At 48.8% G+C, this 22,409-nt stretch overlaps 1 protein-coding gene across 1 annotated transcript; it reads right to left on the minus strand.

The window, feature by feature from the left end:
- Nucleotides 1-10,752: 10,752 nt before the first annotated feature.
- LOC119174618 (uncharacterized) lies at nucleotides 10,753-14,702 on the minus strand. The gene is made up of 3 exons (XM_075895361.1): nucleotides 14,544-14,702; nucleotides 12,046-12,459; nucleotides 10,753-11,686 (listed from the first exon to the last, which is right to left on the minus strand). Exons 1-3 carry the CDS (start codon nucleotides 14,550-14,552, stop codon nucleotides 11,021-11,023), a joined length of 1,089 nt encoding a protein of 362 aa, XP_075751476.1. The 5' UTR covers nucleotides 14,553-14,702; the 3' UTR covers nucleotides 10,753-11,020.
- Nucleotides 14,703-22,409: the final 7,707 nt, after the last annotated feature.

Consider the following 22,409-nt stretch of genomic DNA (forward strand, 5'->3'; position numbering starts at 1 on the left):
GATTTACAAATCAGTACATCTTAAACAATGAAGTTATTAGGTATGAACACAAATATAAGTATTTGGGTGTCACGCTTTCTGAGGATGGGGGATGGTCTGAACACATTGGCAGTGTTGTAAGTAGAGCGGGAAAAGCCCTAGGCTTTTTACAAAGAAATCTTAAACATGTAACCAAGGAGGTTAAACAGGCCGCATATTATGCCTATGTGAGACCAATACTAGAATACGCCTGTCCTGTGTGGGATCCGTTTAACAAAATACATATTCATGAATTAGAACGCATTCAGTCGATGGCAGCAAGATTTGTTCTGGGAAAATATGGCCGAACTGAAAGCTCCCGTTGTATGAAAAGAGAACTTAATTGGCAATACTTACAAGATCGAAGACGTAATCTAAGATTAAAACTATTTTATTCGATATATAACAATAAAACGGGCATTAATGCTTCAGATTATTTAAAAAAAGCGTATTATCAATCCTCCCGTCATGATCACAAATTTAAAGTACGGCCATACAACCCCAGAACGGATCTTTTTAAGCATTCTTTTTTTCCGCAATCCATTGTTGAATGGAACACGTTACCAGCCGATGTAGTTGGCCGCAAGACTGCGGATTCATTTTATGAGGCTCTGTGCCCCCCGCAATAATGCCTAAGTGGCGCTGCGGGTTTTGTTTCAAATAAAAAAAAAAATAAAAAACAGCAGATTTGCGACCGTTTGACGTTGAACGTATAGTTTCATCAAGTCACTGTGGTAGATTTTGTTCAGCCGCCTTCCTAATTTCACTTCATAATTCGTATCTGAAAGCTTCATGGATGCCTTCCACTTGTCCGCGAATTTCCCCGCTCTCTGAAAAGTGTCGCATGAGCGTACAAAGTCTTCGATATCCATCCAGCACTTCGGCCAATAAACCTCGAAGGAAACTCTAGCCTTGGTCTTATTTATTCCGAGATGCCCTGCCCACGCGTTTTCATGCGCCAGTTCCAATAGTTGGCGACGATACTTTTGTGGCACCAAGAGCGGCTCATACTTGCGACCTTGCGTATTTGCGGAGCTCCGATACAGGAGCCTTGTTTTCTCAAAAAAGAAACATTCTTTTTCTTTTTTTCCCAAGTTGACGCTTTACATTAGCGCTTTAATCGAGAGGTCCTCACGCTGCTCTCGAATGAGCGTTTCTCGATCAACCCTCGACAGCTTACTCCAACTTTCCGCTACAGGCTAGAGCGGTTGCACCCCTTTCGGTCTGACTCAATGGCGCCATGTCGTCTGCCCCTGCTACGGAAACCTCGCCTGTTGCTTCGGCGACGGGCCGCTTGAGTGACTGCTCACATGACTCACAGGGAGAATTTCCTCTCTGAGGTTCCGTCGACTCGCCGCCAAGGTCTCTTGATCGTTCACCACATTGAACAAGATCAAGCTCCTGCGAAAGTTTCCGCGCTTGCGATCGCGTGAGGGCCATGTACGCTGAGTTGACAAAGAACGATTTACCGTGCTCTTTGAGAAGCTGCTCCGAATTGTTAGAGAAAAGATAAGGAAAACGATCGGGAAGCGCGGCAGACACAGCCGCTTCGGTGCGAAGCTTACCGAACGGGCCTTCAATGACAACTGTAGCGATTGGTAAGCAAGCACTCTGCTCCTCGGCGACTTGCCTGATCCACGCGCATTCTCCTGTAAAGTCATCCGGAGACACCAATGAAGGATGGACAACGTCCTTGGTTGCCGCTGAGTCTCGAAGTGGTCGACACGTTTTCCCGTTCACACTAATTTCTTGGAGATACGGCTCTAACAACTGCATGTTCTTTTCCGATTCTCGGATTGTTGCGAAAGCAAACTTTTGCTTACAGTTTATCGCGATGTGCCCTTCCTTTTTGCAGTTGTAGCAGATTAGCGGCTTCCGTTTTTTTTTCTGATTCTCGGATAGTTGCAAACTTCTGCTTACAGTTTATCGCGATGTGTCCTTCCTTTCTGCAGTTGTAGCAGATTCGCGGCTTCCGTGATTCAAACGCCCATGTGGTATCAGTGCGTTGTTTAGGAACCGCACTCGATTTCTCCGCTTCCATATGCCTTTCCCCTACAGTGTCCTTCGTAAGAGACGGATCTTTCTTGAAATTACGGTGCGGAGCGGGTTTCCGTTGATCAGGTTTCTTTGAAAAGCCCTCTTTCTTTTCATCCTTTTCAACGCGCACTGCCCTGCTATGCAACTTTCGGCGAGTATAATACTTCTCAGCTAACTCTGCTGCCTTGTTTAGCTGTACTTCACCAAGTTTGTCCTGCAGCCAAAGATTGACATCCTCCTCGATGCAGCGGTAGAATTGCTCCAATGCAACGCATTCCACCCCTTTATCGCAGTCGTCATAAACACCTTCACCCTTGAGCCATTCAATTAAATCGGCTTTAAGACGAAACGCGAAGTCAACGTGTGACTCATTCCCCTTTTTTAGCATACCAGAACTTTTGCCTGAAAGCCTCGGGTGACAACTTATAACGTCTCAAGAGCACTCCCTTAACCTCGTCATAGCTCTCAAACGCTTCCCTCGACAAGCAAGTTATCGCGTCGGACACTTCGCCGGGAAGAAGAGCTAACAGGTTCTGCGCCCAAAAAGACCGCTCTAAAGCATTTCGCTTACAGACGTGTTAAAACTTGACGAGATACTTCGCCATGTCCTCGCCTACTACGAACGGTGGCAGTTGGCCCCGAATTCTATAACCGCTGACCTGAACTGTCGGAGAAGCTACGCTAGGCGCCTGCGAACACTGTAGGATTACCAATTCTATTCGTTTCAACTCGAGCCGCTCCGTCTCTAGGCCTCGTCACGGCGTTCTCGCCTTTCAGTTTCTTCACGTTCACGAACTTCTCGCTTTTGAGCTTCTTCACGTTCGCGAACTTCTCGCCTTTCAGCCTCCTCGCGGCGTTCTTTGATATCCGCCCAGGCCTCATCGACTTCCTCAGCCGACACTCCTTCATTCTTCATGATCTCGAGGATCGCTTGCTATCGTTTCGCACGGCCCAAAGTAAGGCCAAGTTCCCCACAAATTTCGATGAGTTCCTTCACTTTGAGGTTCTCCATCGTTCACACTAGCCTCTTGCTGTTTGCCCCTGTTAACAATTTACTTGCCGTACCCACTATAAGCCAACTAGCAAGACGTGCAAGCAATTTTTAACACTCCCGTGTTCACACCCTCCGCATTAACTTTGGTTTCAAAGCGCTTCGACTTGGCTTGAAACGATCAAAGCTCACTCTAATGCTTCACACAGCACTTCTCTAAACTACTATAACCTGTGCTAGAGTAGTCTGGTGAGCTGAGGGGAAAACATCAGGCACTCACCGCATCGATGTCGCTGACGCCGGCCGATCCCGCAGCTGCCAACCACAGTTACGAAGCGCGCCTCCGACGACGTTACGAAGGGCGCCACGAATCTCACCGCTGCAACCACTGTTTCGAAAGACGGCGACGCCAACACGGTCCCGAAGGCGCCACTGCTTTGAACTCCGCCGGGAAGGTCACCAGCCGTTTTGTAGCGTAGGTTTCTCAGCTGGCGACTGCTTCTGCGCATAGCTGGTAGACGAGCGGACGAGACGACGGTGAATTAAACAAGGTTTATGTACATCATATATACAGAGTCGTTACAAATTCGGCACTGGGGCCGACAGCTTAGAGACCCGAAGAGCCGAGCTCTCTTCTCTGACACATAGATCTACTGCTCGCGACGCGCCGCAGGGCTTTTTTTATATGCACCGGCAGGATTCTTTCAGTAACCAAATGTCCAACCAGAAGCGCCGCTGGCCGTGAGGTCAGAATACTCCCTTGGGGTCGCCGCTGGGCCGCGTCATTTTCATCGAATCTGGAGCCGCTGCGCTGCACGTGGCTGCACCCAAGGACGAGTGACGTCACCACGCATTGCGTCAGACTCGCCAGACAGGAAGGCGCCGATTGCTTCGACAGGCTCGCTGGCTGAGGTGACTCACTGTGCGTGCGCGGCAGAAAGGCACTGCCGCGTGATGACGCCGTTGAGTTGTTCGCGTCAGGCGGGCTCGCGTGCTGGCCTTGACACAGATTGCCTTTTTCAGAGGCATGGACGTTTGCTGTGGACTCGCAGGCATAACAGGGCCCACAACATTTCCACCTCCATCGGAAATGCAGCCGCCGCAGCTGGGATTCGATCGCGCGACCTGCGCGTCAGCAGCCGAGTATACCTGCCACTAGACTACCGCGGCGTGGCGAGGCGAAATAGTAGAGGCCCGTGTACTGAGCGCTGTCAGAGCAGGTTAAACAACAACGGGTGGTCTATATTTCCGCAGCTCTCCACTACGGCGTCCCTCATAATCATATCGCGGTTTTGGGGTGTGAAACCGCAAAAATAATATTAGTTATAAATATTATTGTTATCTCTTTCTATCCGTGTACTCGTCTCGCCAGCCAGGGTTATGGCATCTATAGAGCAAAAATGATGGCATTCCGCGCTGGGGAAATGGGCGGACGTGTTCGGGCAGCGAAGCAGAAGATAAAGATGACGACCATGATAAAGAAGACGAGGACAAAGATGTTTAGAAAAAGTGTTGAATGATTTTGAGTACTTGGTACTCTACTATGGGAGAGCATAAAACCAACCCGTGCGCCACACATGATGTGTTTAGAAAAAGCGGCTAACGGTTTTGAGTACTTGGTTGGTACTATAATGCGAGAGAGCATGAAGCCGTTGCGTGGGAAGTTTAGGAAAAAGTAAATAACAATTTAGAGTACTCGGTACTCTACTATGGGAAAGCTGAAAGCCGGCCCTTGGGCCTAAGGTTAATTGCGAAGTATTGCTGTTGGCCCCGCCGCGGTGGTCTAGTGGCTAAGGTACTCGGCTGCTGACCCGCAGGTCGCGGGTTCGATTCCCGGCTGCGGCGGCTGCATTTCCGATGGAGGCGGAAATGTTGTAGGCCCGTGTACTCAGATTTGGGTGCACGTTAAAGAACCCCAGGTGGTCAAAATTTCCGGAGCCCTCCACTACGGCGTCTCTCATAATCATATGGTGGTTTTGGGACGTTAAACCCCACAAATCAATCAAGGAGTATTGCTGTTGTGTTCAGAAACAAAAAAACTGGTGATCGATGTAAATAGAGTACTTCGTACTCTACCATGGGAGAGCACTATCGTCCCGTGGGCATCTGATTCACAGATGACGATTACTGTAACAGTACGTCGTGTGTTTACAAAGAGTGGTTAACGATTTTGAGTACTTGGTACTCTACTATGGGAGAGCATAAAGCCGTCCCGTGGGCCTCCAAACAGCGTCAGACTGAATTCATGCCCCACGTGAATGGTTAGTCCGAAAGGACGCGTGATAGTAGTGGAAGAGTTTTTTGTCGGTGAGCCTCAAATCATGCGGCCGTCAAAGGCGGCCCGGTGATGAGCGTACTTGTTTGCGCAGTTTTTTCAATAAATAATGCTTACCAGAACGTGGGTTTATCAGTGATCGACTGTTTTCAGTGAAACAATCTGATCTTTTATCCAAAAGTTTTGTCATATTACAATGCCACGTTTTGTTGTTGCCTGGATATGAACGCCCGATCGATGTTGCTGCTTGTTACGAGTAAAGTGTTGCGCTACTAAGCACGTGAACGAAGGTCCGATTAGAGGCATGGAAGGATGGAAGGAGCATTGCACAATGCGAAAGAGAAAGAAAGAAAGAAATAAATGAAGAGAGAAAGAGAAAGTAAGTTGGGTCAATAAGAAAGAAAGTACGTTGGACCAATAGACGAGGCGCAGGTTGGGCACGCAAACTCAAAACTTCCCTTGCCTACATTTTCACGGTAAGATGAGGCCTCCTGATCATTGATTTTTTGGTTTAGAAAAAGTTTATTTACAGCATGTACAGAACACAAAGGCTTCATACCATTCCAGTAACAGGGCACATACACTTCTGCACATCTATATTTCACGACTAACATCACTACGTTACAGTGAAGACATTTGCTCTAATATACATGATTATGTTGGCATACATGTACACAAAAATTCAATGTGATATAACGATACAAGGGTATAACGATACAATAGATCCAAATGAAACACAATTTGTAACAAATGAAATCATATACAACAACTCAACGGGCGCTGCTTAGCACCAAGTCGGTCGAAAAATGAGTTGTATCCTTTCGTGTTCCACTTTGACGAAAGGGCACGACCAATGCCGCAGAAACTCTTGCTCCCCGAGAAAGAAAAGCTCTTCGGAGAGGAACGCGAGGATCTCTCGTCTCAATCTCCCCAGTATCGGCCACAAGGCACGCCGGCGGCAATTGGCAGCTACGGCCTCACATCGGTTTCTCCAAAGGCTGAACAGCCCCGCAACTATTAAGAGAGCGGAGAAGCGGCTAAGCGGAAATCGGCCGTTGGACACGAAAGTTCGCACACCCTGTCCCCGAAAACCAGCATTAACTTTAGGGGCGAAGCTCTTTATAGCGGCACCCGTTCGCCCCTCGCTGGTGTAGTATGCAACAAGTATAACATTTTGTCCTACAAGGTGGTGCTGGTGCGAGATTTCTTCTGTGCGTTGTTGAACAACAAAAAATAGTGCTCAATGTACATGCCCATGGCTGCTAATGGGGAATGAGAGATAGGAGCATTCGGCTTTTAGTTAACGCGCACGCTTCAATCTCCATTAGCAGCCATGTACATTGAGCACTATCTCACAAGAAAGGGTTGCTACGTTATAATCGCTGGGTGTAACTTCCTTAGTTTTAGAAAGGTTTAGCGAGCGTTGAGCCGCAGTGCCATAAATACAATGAACTAGTACATACCATGAACTCGAGGTGGTTAAAGGTTGGAAGTAGACCGGCAGCGCAAGCCGTAAGAAAGTGTGCGTGTGACACTTCTCGTTTAGTCCTTGGACTGTCCGCTGGATGGCGGTGCTTCTATATGGGGAATATATGATGAGAAGTTGCGAGATGGTGGTACTTGGAGTGTTCAATAGATGGACGAACGGACACACAGACAAATGCATGGATGGACGCATGAAAGGACGCAGGGGCGGATGCATGGACGAACGCAGGGACGGGCGCACGAACACACGCACGCACGGATGGGTGGATGGACGCATGGATGGTCACACAGATAGACGCATGGACGGAAGGAAGCAAGAACGAATGGGCGGACGAATGCTTCGCCCCACTCTCCATCATTCACTCCGTGGATATGCTGCCATTTTTTTATGTACCATCGCTGTTTAACCTCCACCTGCGAGCCCCCAATTTCAACACGCAATTGACCTTCATTTTTCCTTCACAAGGTTCCGGCAGCGTGTGGATCGATCTCCGCGGGTATTACAATTGGTGCCAGCAACGAAATTTACATATGCAGACCATTGTTCCGGCAATCTGATGACAGATCGTCCGAGCAATAAGTCGACTTCGCTTCGAGCATCTTGCAAATGCAAAGGTGTACCTTCACTTCGACACATTTTTTAATAAATATTATATACTCGGGTAAAGAAGACTCTGAGAAAAGATGATGAATTTCGTTTTCCAGTATATCCCCTAGGCCAATTCCTAGTGTACTATGTGACTTTCACCTTCAAGTCTACTTAGGCGAATGCGTAGGGGAACCTGTCAGTTTTTTTCTTCTTCCCTGTCGTCCATATTTTATATGCGCTTCCATAAGCTGCCACGACTAACCGACTACCCCGCCAGTGCGTCTCAAACAGGAAGAGCCTATTTGCATCTCAGCAACTAAGAGTAACGTGACGTGAGCAGAAATGTCACATATGACGTCATTGGTAAAGGAGCACGTCGCTGCTGACTCTGACACTATAGTGGTAGTGATGCTATCAAAATAGTGGATACCGCGAAGTGGCATAGCGTAGGTTACTGGCTTCCCTGCGAAACAGGCCAACCGTTGACTCTAGGTGAAGTGCAGTACTTATGCAGTACAGGCAGAACATTTTGTTTCATTCAAACTGTTGCGGTATGACGTCATACGTTTCGTTTATGCTTGGATCACGGGACTCCTAGCTTTCGATAGTCGGCGTTGAAGTGAATGCAGCTACCAGCCGCATTTTAAGTATTCCTCTGTAATCCCAAAATATCAAGTGTCTCAAGTCTGAAGCCTTCTACGCACATGTGCAACAGTGGTGACGCATTTGTAAGCGTCCCATCAATCTCACTCCTTTAGAAGGAGAAACTTTAACCACCAGTGTTCGTCAGGCGCAGTAGTTGTCCCAGCAAGAGGTGTCACCATCAGCTTCTATCACATTGATTACAGTATTGCTTCTGAGCCTCCTGGGTTCATTCTTTTGCTGTTGCTGTCGCAAAACTGGTTGATTATATGTATATGCTGCCTAAAATACTAAGCAGTTTGTTATTTCTCAGTGCAGTAATTTTCTGAGAATTAGTTTCGTCCTGTCTTTCAGCGCTGTTTCCTGCTTTTAGTGATGAACCAACTATAGTCCAAATGCGTACCCTTCTGAATAAAAAGCTGTTGAGGTGCACATATGTATGTTCTCCCCCTCGCCGCCATGGTTGTACAGTGCGTGCTGCGCGTGGCTGCTGACGGTCGTGGGTTCGATGCCGGCCGCAGTTGTCACAATTCTGATAGAAGCGAGAATGTTTGAGGCCCGTGTGTGAATACTTAGCTTTAGGTGCACGTTAAAGAACTTTTCGGAGCCCACTGAAACTGCGTGGCTCATAATCATATCGTGGTTCTGGCATGCAAAACCACAGTAATTAGCAATAATTTGATTCTTCCTAATAAGCGTATTCATTTCAGACATTGTTTTCGATACAGACGAAAATTGCTAGGCGGCGCGCGATCTAGAGAAAATTAGCGTGCCATTTAAGTGTTGTAGACGCCGTGAACAATTTCTCGACATGCATACCAGCGCCCTCTGGCGATGAGCGCTTCCGATGGCAAATGCGTGCGGAACGTCCTTTCAATATGTGGCGCTCACTGCGGTCGCTTGAGTGCAGCACCATCCGTCAGCTGTCCTTCTGTGACCGAGCTTTTGCAGCCAGACACCGTCAACCGATCTTCCTACATGCCAGTCTATACAGCCCGCCGCTTGGGAGTGCGCGCTTACGCGGAACATCACACTGGCGAAATCGGTTGGATGCGGTCATCCGGCCGTCACACCACGTAGCCGAGCGTCAACTTGGTGGTCCGCTTCAATGGTCGTCGAAGCGGCAACGCATCGTGGCATATCTTACAGCTTCGAAGGTGTCGAGCGGCGATGCTCGAGGATAGGGGTTCCATTCCCGGACGACACTGCTGCCGCATCAGTTACGAATGCAAAAACACCCGTGCGCAGAGATTTGCAGGTGTCCGTTAAAGGAACCACAGGTGGCCAAAATGTATCTCCAGTGCTCCTCTTTTTGCGATGCAATGCAAAATTATTCAAAAACACGGGACATCATTGGAGCCAATGTTTGGAATCGTGGTATTGTTTTCTACAAGGCCATAACTGCATACCTTATCGCGCGTGCGTTTCGTATCCCTCTTCTCCAACCAAGAACAATTTTCAAGAATGTTTCATTTCTTGAAGACTTTTTTCCCCGCAATGTCTGTCTTATTTCGGTTCCCCCTATATTGCTTACCCTCGAGGACCTCGAAGACCTCCGACAACTGGTCTCCAAGGTGGAAAAAAAACAGTCGAAGCCAGATGGCTCCCTGATTAGGGAGCCCTAACTCCCACCTCAGTGTGATACCGGGCATTGCTCGTAATACTGCTTCCAGAATAAATGTTTATTTCTCTCTCTCTCTTTCTACCTCGGAGAAGTCAGCCACGCCTTTACTCATACTTATACCCGTGTATGTTGTGAAAAGGAAGTTTTAGAAGGCATTGTCTTATTCTTGACAATCTCGTCATCGAAGATTTCAAGTCGCAATGACGCTACTATCATTTTGACTAACGCCTTGTGTGTCTGCTTCTTAATTTTTCGAAGTAGACGGGATGCTGGTGTCATTTACACCCTATAAGGGCTCTTATTAACTAGTTCTTCTCATCTACCTTTAATATATTCAAAAACACCGATACGTGAATAATTGTGAAGCATACTCCGTGACTGTGACACCCTTGAAAAACTCTCACTTTACCCATTTTTTGTTAAAAAGAACATGGATATAACTGGCGATGACCACTGACGGTTTTGATTGGGATTCATATAATGCTGGCGTGAGAAAACCTGTTCCGCCACATCGATAACTACAACCAAGTGCTAACTTTGCCTTGTTGTTACGTAGTCAGCGCTTTGTTTGTCTATTTGTCCGATCCTTCGCTGTTCCGGAATTTCTCTAGCATTGGGAAGCTGATCCCCGTTTTAACGAAAGATATAGAGGTACCAAGGTCGAGTGGTTGGTTAGGTGGGACTGTATAATTACAATGTTGTCAAGCACTGCGTAGAACGAGGCTTAGAAGAGAAAGCGCTGTGTTCCTTTTCCATCGTTTTCATGTTCTGTGCAGCAGGTTTGAGCTTACTCTCTGGCTTGAGGAGTTGTGTCTCGCCATTAGGAAAAGCAGGTTTATGCAGTGTTCTACGAGTCCCATTCAACTTACCTATCATGTACATGTTTATCTTATTCAAGCCCTCTTGCCAATGATGCAGTAGTTTAATAGTGTCATAGCGTGCATCGTTCAGTGGCTGCGGCCGGTTTTCAGACGTTCCTGACGCCGTTGTCAATCGGGTCAATATTAATTAGGGCCCTGAAAAGCTTGCGCTTTCTTGTTTTGTCTTAATCGTAGAAATTTATTATTATAAAAGAAGCAAAATCAAACATATTTCATGTTTTCGTCAAAAAGTAACGTTTATTTCCTAAACGCGGTGAACATAACAAAAGGGCCACACCACATTTATACATGCACCACGAGGTGAAGCACCCTGCTTGTGGGGCTCTCCGAAAGCTCTGAACCCGGTCCCACGCACACGAACAAAGCACAGTACACGTACAGAAAGGGGACAAAGACACAACGTTGACGGCGACTGCAAGCACGTCCTCATGCACGCGCACACAAAGTCGAGCACAAACACATACGGGCTTCTTCATTTTCACCATTGCCAGCCACCGCCAGCACCGCCGGCACCACCGCCGTACTTTCCGGCGCTTCCGGCTCCTCCCAAGATCCCACCAGCACCTCCTTTGTAGCCGCCGGCACCAGCGAATCCTCCGAGACCACCGGCACCGCCGTGATGACCACCCAAAGCTCCAGCACCACCGCCAAGGCCTCTGAGACCGCCTCCGACACCTCCGACGCCACGACCGAAGCCTCCCTTGCCCAAGCCAGCTCCAAGACCTCCGCCAAGACCTCCACCGAAGCCGTATCCTCCAGCACCGTAACCTCCAGCACCTCCTCTGTATCCACCGGCTCCGCCACCGTATCCACCGCGGCCTCCACCGTAGGCAGAAGGTCCGGTAGGTCCGTACTTAGCAGCCAGCTGAGACGCAGGTGGCTGCGACGAAATGAAGTTCACGTCGGCGGGGCTGTTGCTCTCAGTTCCGGGCTCGTTGGTCTCAACGATGGCGCGGAATCCACCGGCGTCGGCAGAGTACTTGACTTTCCTCTGCCCACCCTCCGTGCTGATGGTGTAGACTCCCTCAACGCGGCCGCTACCGTCACCCGCTTCCTGGCGCGAGCTGGAACCGTCGGGGCCCTGAGCTTCGTAGCCAAAGTTGTAAGGTTTGGGAGTCTCGTCGACGTAGTCGCCCCTGTAGGCCTGCATGTACGCCCGAATGAGATCAGTATATGATAACAATCACACAGCACGTCAGTTGCACACAGTTTACACGTGCACACTCAAATGAAAAACATCTGGCCGGGTCTAATTTTTCATGGCGTGTCACTGACAAAGATGGACTCATTCAGTAATTGTCCGTTGTATATGCACGTCTGACAATTGCTCAAAGACAGTGTTTGTGCCAAGTGGAGACAAATGTGCTGGTAGTCGCTTCTGTCGTATGCTGCAGGCGTTGAATCTATAGCGACCAATGACCATAGTTGTCGCCATGATGTTTATAGAGCATTTGATGCATCGAAATGGCAGAACATATTGCGACTTCGATCTAAACCACTTACTCCGCCTGCGCCACCGCCTCCGTAGTATCCACGGCCACCAGCTCCACCGAGACCTCCACCAAGACCACCGCTGAGACCTCCACCGAGACCTCCGCCATATCCTCCACCAAGTCCGCCTGCACCACCATGTCCACCTCCGTAGCCGGCGCCAGCGCCAGCTCCATGGTGACCGCCGTGGTGGACGGTGAAACTCGTTCCTCCGAGTCCGCCTCCGAGTCCAGCGCCGCTAAGTCCACCACCAAGTCCAGCACTGCCCAGGCTTCCGCCGACGCCACCATCGCCGTGGTGACCACCGAAGCCGCCGCCACCGTGGTGTCCGCCGAAACCGGCACCCCCGATGCCGCTGCCGCCAAATCCACCTCCAATGTTACCGGCATTCGCCAGGACGGCGAAACATATTGCGGAAACCGCGACCTGCGAGTAAACCGTTGATCAGTAACCTGTACTGCTATTCAACATTGACCCCCGTTGAACTCGTGTAGTTGCATTGGCTCCTATGCGCTTTAAACTCATTGACGCCTCTTCAGCACTCACACTCTTTGAGGAAGGTACCCTGGAGGTGGTATCGCATCGCACACAACCTTTAAAGCGTCATACTGACACCCTTTATCAATTTAATGCCCTCACATCTGATATCGGGCCCTTCGCGGTGGTCTATAGTGGCTAAGACACTCTGCCGTTGACATCAATGTCACGGGAGCGACTCCTGGCTTCGGGGCTGCATTTTCGATCCAGACGAAAATTCTGTAGGCCCGTGTGCTCAGATTTGGGTGCACGTTAAAGAACCACAGGTGGTCGAAATTTCCGGAGCCCTCCACTATGGTGGCTCTCATATTCACATTGTGATTTTGGGTCGTTAAACGCCACATATCAAACAATAAATTGTATAACATCGGGCATAAGCCACGCATAGTTATGACAAATAACCCTAAATACCACGTGAAGTCGATGTCTGGCTGTTGCTTTTCCTTGGCATGGCTTAGCTCATATAAAGTGCTTGTCGTAGCTTTAAACGGGTATGAAACATATAACTTTTCATTGCGTTCGTTGGGGTAACTTTTGAATTTGCTTGGTCGTCTGTAGGCATGTTGACGTATCTATGCTGGACTGTAACAAGCTGAGATCATGATCGTTGTCCCTATTCTCAACGCACTCCACAGCCAGCATGTGGGCTTTTCACCAACGACAATTCTGCCTAAACGTAGACATGCGTTGTGTACTTTCCCACAAAATATATGACGTCTGCCTCTTTCGTTCGCATACATGTGAAATTAAATGCATCCCTATTCAACCTAACGCTGCCTGTTCAGACTATTTCCATTAGACATGTTCGAGATTGGGCTTGCCAATGTATCCACGGCTGTCGGGGAAGGCTGTTAGCTACCAATTATTTGTAGTGATTATCCAGAAGCCTATACGTTTGAATCTGGTTGTTGCACATCATCCATATGTTGGTTACTGCTCACTGCAAGCTGGCTACTGAGAGCATGGGAAAAAAACGGCCCATACCATGAATGGCAGTGTCTTCACTGCTAACGAGTAACCATCGCGAGTTCCTCATGGCTACTCCAAACTGTGAAACGATATTGAGAGTTCTTGACTAGAATCATTTCTAGCAGCTGTCCTTCCGTTTTGCATTAGTATCTTTAACTACGACGCTTGCAACCAACTAAAATGTAGCTGCTGGTCAAATTAGGTGTCTCTAATGCAAGCAGATTTTCATTGTTGAACTTTAGGGAAAATGTGAGAGATCTTGACATCACACTAGCGGCTGAGCTATAAGCTTCTTTACCATAACTTTGACTATATAAGGCACCTTCGGAGGATGTAGGTTGTTACTGGGTCACATATTATTGTAGCATCTGTAGCTGTTCCGCGCATTCGTTAACCTAACTTGAGTAGCCGGAAGTGAGGGCTCTCAAAGTCAGCTAGTTCCTCGTTTAGTGATTTTACTGTGCACTACAGCACTAGCCGCTTGTGACTTTCGCAACCCGAGGCGTCGTAGTCATGTAGCATATCATGCTCTTCTACACACTTGACTAAAATACAATACTCTGCACAACACTCTATCCATAATACAAACTTGTTGTTGAAGGCATATAATGTTCATACTATGCCGCTATAGCTGCTTTTAACGTTCGTAACCGAAAGCTTTTTAGCTGAGTAGCATACCAAACTACTCTGCATGGTTAACTGCGATACAATATTCGGTAGTACGTTCTATCCATAAGATAGTTGTCTTGCTGAAGACAGTTACCCTGCATACTATGGGACTATAGCTGTTTGTGACGTTAGTCACCGAAAGTTGTATAGCTATCTATCCCTCCCTCGGCGTTGCGTTGTCGCATCGCTGCACTGTCCCCCGACCCGCAAAACGGCCGACACGTAGGCAGGCCCCCGTGTATGCATCCGATAGTCCTGGGGTATTGCTCCGGGAGGGGACCTGCCGTACGAGTCCACCGAGCTTGTGCGTGGCGCCGAGGGGGGCGGCGGCTCACCTTCCACATGGCTTTGTAACGCTGCTGCTGCTTGCCGCCGCTTGAGAGCTTATAACACTGGGTGCTGCTGCTGCGGTGGTGAGACCGCTTGTGTCCAGACCGAGAGCCGGCGGACCCTTTTATACGGGCCGCGCCGATGCGGCCGCGTGTTGGCCGGGCGATGCATGCAAAAAGGCGGGGACGATCTAGATGCAGTGATCACTCTCCTTCTTGTTGTACGCGCTTTCTTTTCTTTCCCACTCTCATTTCCGACCGTGCATGCCTTAAACTCTTCCCGTCCTCTCTCACCGCAACGGGCTCTTCCGCGTAGCGGCACCCCCGCCGGACAACGTCGACGTCGGCGGCAAGAGCGAAGTCGAGTCAAGAGAGGGTGCTCCGGACTCGTTCATCAAACACGACGCCGCTTAGTGGTCATCGATGCCTTCAAGGCTGCCTTTCACCCGTCGAAAGTAAGAGAGAAGAAAACGCAATGCTGGCAGTGTGAAGCCCGAGTGGATGTTAAGTTGAGGGGTGTCGGAGGGGGGGGGAGGGTGCACCTCCTCAGCGCCCCCCCCCCTACTACGCGTGGGCTCATCGCCACGCCACACCGGAGCACTAATCAAGCATCTGCAGAATCTCGTTCGCCGCCGACGCCATCTCATGATTGCTGAGAGTGCATGTGTAATGGCGAGTTCGCACGGAGCATTCCGGCCGCCGAAAGTGTGCCTAATCCGATTCGGTGGCGGTGAGATCCGCCGAAAAGGCCCTCGCCGCGCCCATCGCTCTCGGACCGATTTTCGCGGCACCTGCCGCCGAATCGGTCACCGCGAGCTAACAGAAGAGCTAGTCAAGGAATTAAGAAGAACGGCGGCCAAGCCCTACTCACATGTGATGCGCAGTGCACGTAATTGAATGCGGTAACCAACGGGAGTTTAACCCACTTTGTGCCTACTTCACGTCCCTATTTCGTGGAAGAGGTGACCGAGCTCTTCGTTGGCGTGACCGAGCTTGTCGCGGTTTTGCAGAGCAAGACGAACCCACCAACGCCGCTGGCGTCGGCGGTTTTTTTTTTTTCTGCTCTTCATGCATTAAAAGACAGCGACTTGCCAGTAAAGTAAGCAGTACTGCTTCTTCTTGCTTCCTGCGTACGATAAAGTATTGATTACCGGGTAGCGTAGTGGCGTTTACGAGCCGCGGCAACAACCGGGTGACAGCGTATTCATCTGACGTCCGCCCCATCGTAGACGGCATATTCGGCGGCGCCGGGCGCGTCCAGTCCGAAGGACGCTGTGTTTCGACTGTAGAATGCGGTTGCTTCAGTGTCAACTAGGGCTGAAGCTGGGGAGGGACCACAGCGTCTTACCAAGCCCCTTCAACAGGCTTGAACGTGCTAGCGCGTGAGCACGTGAGCAAAGTTGGGCAAGCTGTTGCGCATGCGCAGCAATGGTCCCGTCGCATACTACAGGAATGAACACCGCCATAAGCTACTTCACCTAAAAAAACGCAAATAGAAAAGGTCTGTTGAAAGTCACGTGGTACTTAAGAGAGTACGTGCAGTCGGTGTACCAAAAGTAACATGACATAAATGTAATATGAGGTAGGACGTCGTCGTAAAGTCACAAATCGGCACAATTTTCGGAATGAATAGAGTATACTCACGTGAAAAAGAGGGAGTTGAAACATGATGGATTGCACTTTCCAGTAGCCTTATGGGCAAATTCCCAATGCACCATGTGACTTTCACCTTTGAGTCTTCTTAGACAAATGCTTAAGGGAACCTGTGAGGTTTTTTTCCCCTTCCCTGTCCGTGTTTCCGATGCACTTCCATAAGCTGTCACAACTAACCGACTACCGCTAGAGTTCATCTGAGACAGCGGGAGCCCATTTGCACCTCAGAAGCTTGGAGCCGCGTGAAGGGAGCAGAAACGCTTTATATGAAATTATTGGTATATTGGCACGTCGCTGTCGGCTCCGGTACTGGTAGCAGTAACGCTGAAATAGTAGAAATCGGAAAACGGCATGGCGTAAGTTACTGCCCCCTCTGTGACAAGGGCCAATCACTAACAAGAGGAACACCAATACTTATGTAGTACAGGCAGAAGCTTTTGTTTTATTCAAACTGCATGGGGGTGGTATGACGCATTGAGTTTCGTAAATATACACTAGACGGAACTCTGGCGCTAGCGTCTACGTGAGTTGCAACACACGGTGAGCATGGGAATGATGGGTAGTACACGTATTTATCTAATCTTTGTACTTTTGACTCCATGTGTGCTCGTGTGGCTAGGAGCTGTTTTCTCACAAAAAAAAAAAAACTTCAAGTGTTCGGCGGTCGCGCTTCACCACCACCTTCTTCTTTTAGGGTTACCTTTTTAATTCGGGTCCCGAAGTTCAAAAGGTTTCATTTTTCTCCTTCAAAACAAAGCGAAAACACAGCAATAAACGAAGCCACAAGAATGATTCGCCGCCAGCAGGTACGAAGACTAGGCAAATCAGTGTACTACCCATCATTACCATGGCCGCTGAACGATCACAGCGCCAGAGTCCCCTCTGGTTAGATTAAGGAAACTCTATTGTATGACGTCATTCGTTGCGTTTCGGTTCGGGTCACGTGACTACTAGCTTTAAAATGTCGGCACCGAAGTGAATGAGGCTACCGGCTGCATTTTACATATTCTACTATAACTTCGAATCATCGCGATAAGCGCACACGTCTCATGCCTGAAGCATTCCTAGCTCTAGCTGTAACTTTAGCTGCAGTTTGACACCACGAAAAAGCTATTAACACACGTCATCGTCCAATGGTCGAAGACGTGGCCATTTTTTTTGCTTTATTTTTCATTCTGTCTTCCATATTAACACCCTGTCTTTTTATTTCTCTCTCTCTCTCCCTATTGCCCTACTTTCAATCTCAAATCCCCCCCCCCCCCACGCAGTGTAGCTAGTCAGTGATTTATATATGCAGGCTAAATTATCTGCATTTCAATGAAGAGTGCTCTCTCTTATCAGCAACGGTGGTAACACGTGTGTAAGCCTCCTATCAATTTCAATTCTTTAGAAGGAGAAACCTTTTCTATCACACTGACTACAGATTGCTTCTGCGCATCCTGGTTCCATTCTTTTTAGTTGTTCGCAAAATGATTGAGCATATGCAAATACTAAACGCTTGGTTGTTGCTGAGCGAAGTGGCCTGTGTCCATTAGTTTCGTCCTGTATTATAGCACTACTGTCTGCACATAACCATTCCTTCTGAACTGAGAGCTGTTGAGGCGCACTTAAATTCTCCCTCTCACCGCCACTGTGGTAAAGTGCATGGTTACTCGCTCGGCGGTGGTAGACCCGAGGCCCGCGGGTTCGACACCGGCCATGACGGTCACAATTTAGATGAGGCCCCGCCGTGGTGGTCTTCACTAGTGGCTAAGGTACTCGGCTGCTGATCCACAGGTCGCGGGATCAAATACCGGCTGCGGCGGCTGCATTTCCGATGGAGGCGGAAATGTTGTAGGCCCGTTTGCTCAGAATTGGGTGCACGTTAAAAAACCCCATGTGGTCGAAATTTCCGGAGCCCTCCACTACGGCGTCTCTCGTAATCATATGGTGGTTTTGGGACGTTAAACTTCACATATCAATCAATTTGGATGAGGGCGCAAATGTTAGAGGCCCGTGTGTGTATACTTAGCTTTAGGTTCACGTTAAAGAACCCCAGGTGGTCGTACTTTTCGGAGGCCTCCGCAACTGCGTGGCTCATAATTATGTCGTGGTTCTCGCATGTAAAACCACAATACTTAGCAATAACTTGATTCTTCTTAATAAGCGTATTCATCTCAGACATCGTTTTCGATACTGACGAAGATTGTTAGGTGGCGCGTGGTCTAAAGAAAATTAGCGTGCCATTTCAGTGTTGCAGGCGCTGTGGACAATTACTTGACATGCATACCGGCGCCCTCGTTGGCGATGAGCGCTTCCGATGGCGAATGCGTGCGGAACGTCCTTTCAATATGTGGCCCTCATTGCGGTCGCTTGCGTGCAGCACCATCCGCCATCTGTCAATCTGTGACCGAGCTTTTGCAGCCAGACACAGTCAACCGATCTTCCTACCTAACAGTCTATACAGCCCGCCGTTTGAGAGTGCGCGCTTACGCGGAACCTCACACCGACGAAATCGGTTGGATGCGGTCATCCAGCCGTCACACCACGTAGCCGAGCGTCAACTTGGTGGTCCGCTTCAATGGTCGTCGAAGCGGCAACGCATCGTGGCATATCTTACAGCTTCGAAGGTGTCGCGCGGCGAAGCTCGAGGACGGGGGTTTGTTTCCCGGACACTGCAAGCCGCATGAGTTACGAATGCAAAAACACCCGTGCGCAGAGATTGCAGGCGTCCGTAGAAAAACCAAAGGTGGCCAAAATGAACCTGCAGTCCACCTCCTTCTACGGCGTAACGAAAAATTAAAGAAACAAACACGAAGTGTCGCTAGAGCTAATGTTATGACAACTTGTCAATGCAAGACCGCGGTGGTCTTGTTTAATTCAAGGCACTATATAGCTATATATATAACTGCATACACTATATAGTACGCATGTGTGTGCTTAGTACCCTCTCCTCTAACCAAAACTGTGTTCAAGAATGTTTCATGTCCTCAAGCTTCTTTGTTTCCCTGAATGTCTGCCTTATTTGGGTTCCAACTATTGCTTGCCCTCGAGGACCTGGAAGATTAGTGACAACTGGGGGCCAAGGCTGAAGCTATATGACTCTGGGACTATAGGAGCCCACCAACTTCACGGTGACACCGGGCATTGCTTGTAACACTGCTTCGCGAATAGATGTTTATTGCTCTCTTGCATATACGAATTACTTCAGGAACAACATTGGAGTGTTAGACTCACCATTTTGGGCACAAAGTAACGTCGTTGAAGTCATCAATCTTGTATTCTATGAGTGCACGATATACGCATCAGAAAGAGAGAATCTTTCAAGATGGCCTTAGATATACAACAGGACAGAAACTTGGAGATTAAATATATTCTGGGTGCATGGCAGAACATCTCCGGTGCATTAGACTCCACAAAAGTGCTGCTGACATTCTTACGGGTCACAGGCTTGAACAAAACGTTGTAAATAATGCAGTGCGTGTGAGTGACTGCATGCGTTGTGTGTTTATAATTGTATATATTATAGTCATCACCCGGAACCTGGACCGCCGCCGCAGTGGTCTAGTGGCTAAGGTACTCGGCTGCTAACCCGCAGGTCGCGGGCTCGAATCCCGACTGCGGCGGCTGCATTTTCGATGGAGGCGGAAATGTTGTAGGCCCGTGTGCTAAGATTTGGGCGCACGTTAAAGAACCCCAGGTGGTCGAAATTTCCCTAGCCCTCCACTACGGCGTCTCTCATAATCATATGGTGGTTTTGGGACGTTAAACACCACATATCAATCAATCAAACCCGGCACCTGGAGCAGCCTGTCAGGTGAAAAACCAGCCAAACCTCTCAAGCTCCCCATAAAAATAATTTCTCTCTCTCTCTCTCTCTCTCTCTCTCTCTCTCTCTCTCTCTGAGAAGTTAGTCGCGTTTGTGCTCATACTTATTCGCCTTTGATTTAATGTCAGAATGCTACAACAGGTCATGGCGTCATTGACCCCCTCTATTGGCTCATAATAACTTTTCTTCTCCCGTTTCTTATATTTTCAACTTTTTCCGACACTTTCCCGGTTCCGGGTTAGAACTCGGGCCTCTAGTGCAGCCCAACTGCAGTAATGACTAGCGCACAATGAACCGCGTACTGTTCATGTTGCCTAACAAGCGTATAAACGCCTACATTGGTGCTGTCCTCAGGAGTAGAAGTCAGTGGTTGAACGGGGCTCATCGCCTGAGGTTAGAACATTCCCACCGTTTTCCTATTCATTACCTATGCGCGTGCACATACACGCCCCTCTAAATTACTCCTGTACGCCTATATACGTGAACCAACCCCCTGTGACCGAAACACCCTCGAGGCCATGCCACCGTCACTCCAACTTCGTTTGCGCATGTGTATGTGAAAAAAAAAAGAGACGACTGGCGATAACCACTTACGCTTTCGATTGGGATCCATATAAGGCCCGCGTGAAAAAGCCTATTCTGTCGCATTGAGAGCTACAATGAAGGGTTAACTTAGCCTTATATGACTACAAATTCCATGCTCGGCGCTTTGTTTGTCTGTTGTCCTATCTTTGCGCTGTTCCCTGGTTCCTTTAGCATAGAAAAGCTGATCCCCGTTTCAACAAAAGCTATAGAGGTACCAAGGTACAGTAGTGGTTTAGATGGGACTGTATAATTGGCAGCAAGCGCTGTACAGACACCTGCATCTATTGGATATTCAACTTTTATTGCATATGTTAGTCTGATCTCCTGCTCGTAAAGAGGGTCGCCCGCTGCGATGGTTTAGTGGCTAAGGTACTCGGCTGCTGACCCGCAGCTCGCAGGATCGAATCCCGGATGCGGCGGTTGCATTTTTGATGGAGGTGAAAATACTGTAGGCCCGTGTGCTCAGATTTGGGTGCACGTTAAAGAACCCAGGTAGTGGAAATTTCCGGAGCCCTCCACTACGGCGTCTCTCATTGTAACGACAGGGGTGGTTCGTCACGGTTGCCCGTGCGTGGTCAATGAAATGAACGACATGAGATGACGCCGGAGTATATCTTGAACAACATTTATAAGAACAAGGGACTCGATCGAATATCACAAAGACAAGCAGAGAAGTACACACTTAAAGTGCCTAAAGTCCGAGCGTCTATACTGTCTAATCTACGTGGCTACACAATAGCCCACAGTTTGTTGAACCGGCGTCCCGAGGAGGTGGAAGTCCACGCACGGCGATGCCCCTTGTCCGTTGCGAGCTCAGGCACGCAGGTGGCGCGTGCGGTCGCAGCAGGAGACAAGGCCTCCGTCAGACTTCACGTTCGTAGACGGATTTCAGCCGTCTCAGGTGGCGGCGGTGATCCGGAACCTGCCGTCCCTGTCACGCACGCCGACGTAGCAAGAGCCGCACCTGGTGTCGGTAGTCCCGGACAGGTACCTCTGCTCCCGGACCTCGATACCCAGGGAACAGACAGGAGGAGTTCCATGGACTGCGCCCTGGTCCGACGTGCCCCAGCTGGAGCCACCGTGAGGACCACCAGGCGAGCACCAGGCCCTCTGTACACACGGCCACGAAACCTCCAATGACAGCGCCCTGGTCTGTCGTGCCCTATACGGCTAGGTCTTGCTCGGCTCTCTGCGCGTTCCGGAAACACGCGCTTCTGATGATGCTGACGCGGATGACCTCGGATGGATGGTGCTCACACACAGAGGAGGATGGGCCAAGAAGCGGGCGGCAGGATACTTAAATGAAACTAAAATGAAACTAAATCCAATCTAAAAAATTGGTTTAGAGATAAAACTGCCAATAAACAAAAATGGTTGCTGAGCAAGCGGTCAAACCATCTCTTTTTTTTCTGACAGACATAGCTATGAATTATAAACTAAAGATCTGAAAAAGTTACGGTTCACTAGCATGGCAATCTTTTAGTGGCATGGATGTAGTCAAACACAGTGGAGCATATATCCTCGTCGCCGTAACCAAATGAAGTGCCGCCAAGTGATAAAAGTACTGGTATATTTACTTGTATTCCTAACTTCTGAAATGGGGCTTCTAAAAATATTTGCCTGTGATAAAAGTAACGACGACAGAATAAAAAGAAATGTTCAATTGTTTCAATTTCGTTGCAAAAAATGCACAGCGGTGACGCCTTGAGTCGAGCTTTGTTAAGGTACTGATTTAGTTGTGGAACTGCACAGCGCTATCTGGTATAAGTGACTTCTAACTGGCGAGATACACACCACTGTTTATTCCAGGAATTACATTAAATGCT

The sequence above is a fragment of the Rhipicephalus microplus genome, chromosome 5 (assembly GCF_043290135.1).
Source record: "Rhipicephalus microplus isolate Deutch F79 chromosome 5, USDA_Rmic, whole genome shotgun sequence".
NCBI lineage: Eukaryota > Metazoa > Arthropoda > Arachnida > Ixodida > Ixodidae > Rhipicephalus > Rhipicephalus microplus.

Coding starts and splice junctions, on each gene's coding strand:
- LOC119174618 (XM_075895361.1), bottom strand. Junction 11,687..12,045: donor GAGGCGGTGGCGCAGGCGGA/GTAAGTGGTTTA, acceptor GCGTACATGCAG/GCCTACAGGGGCGACTACGT.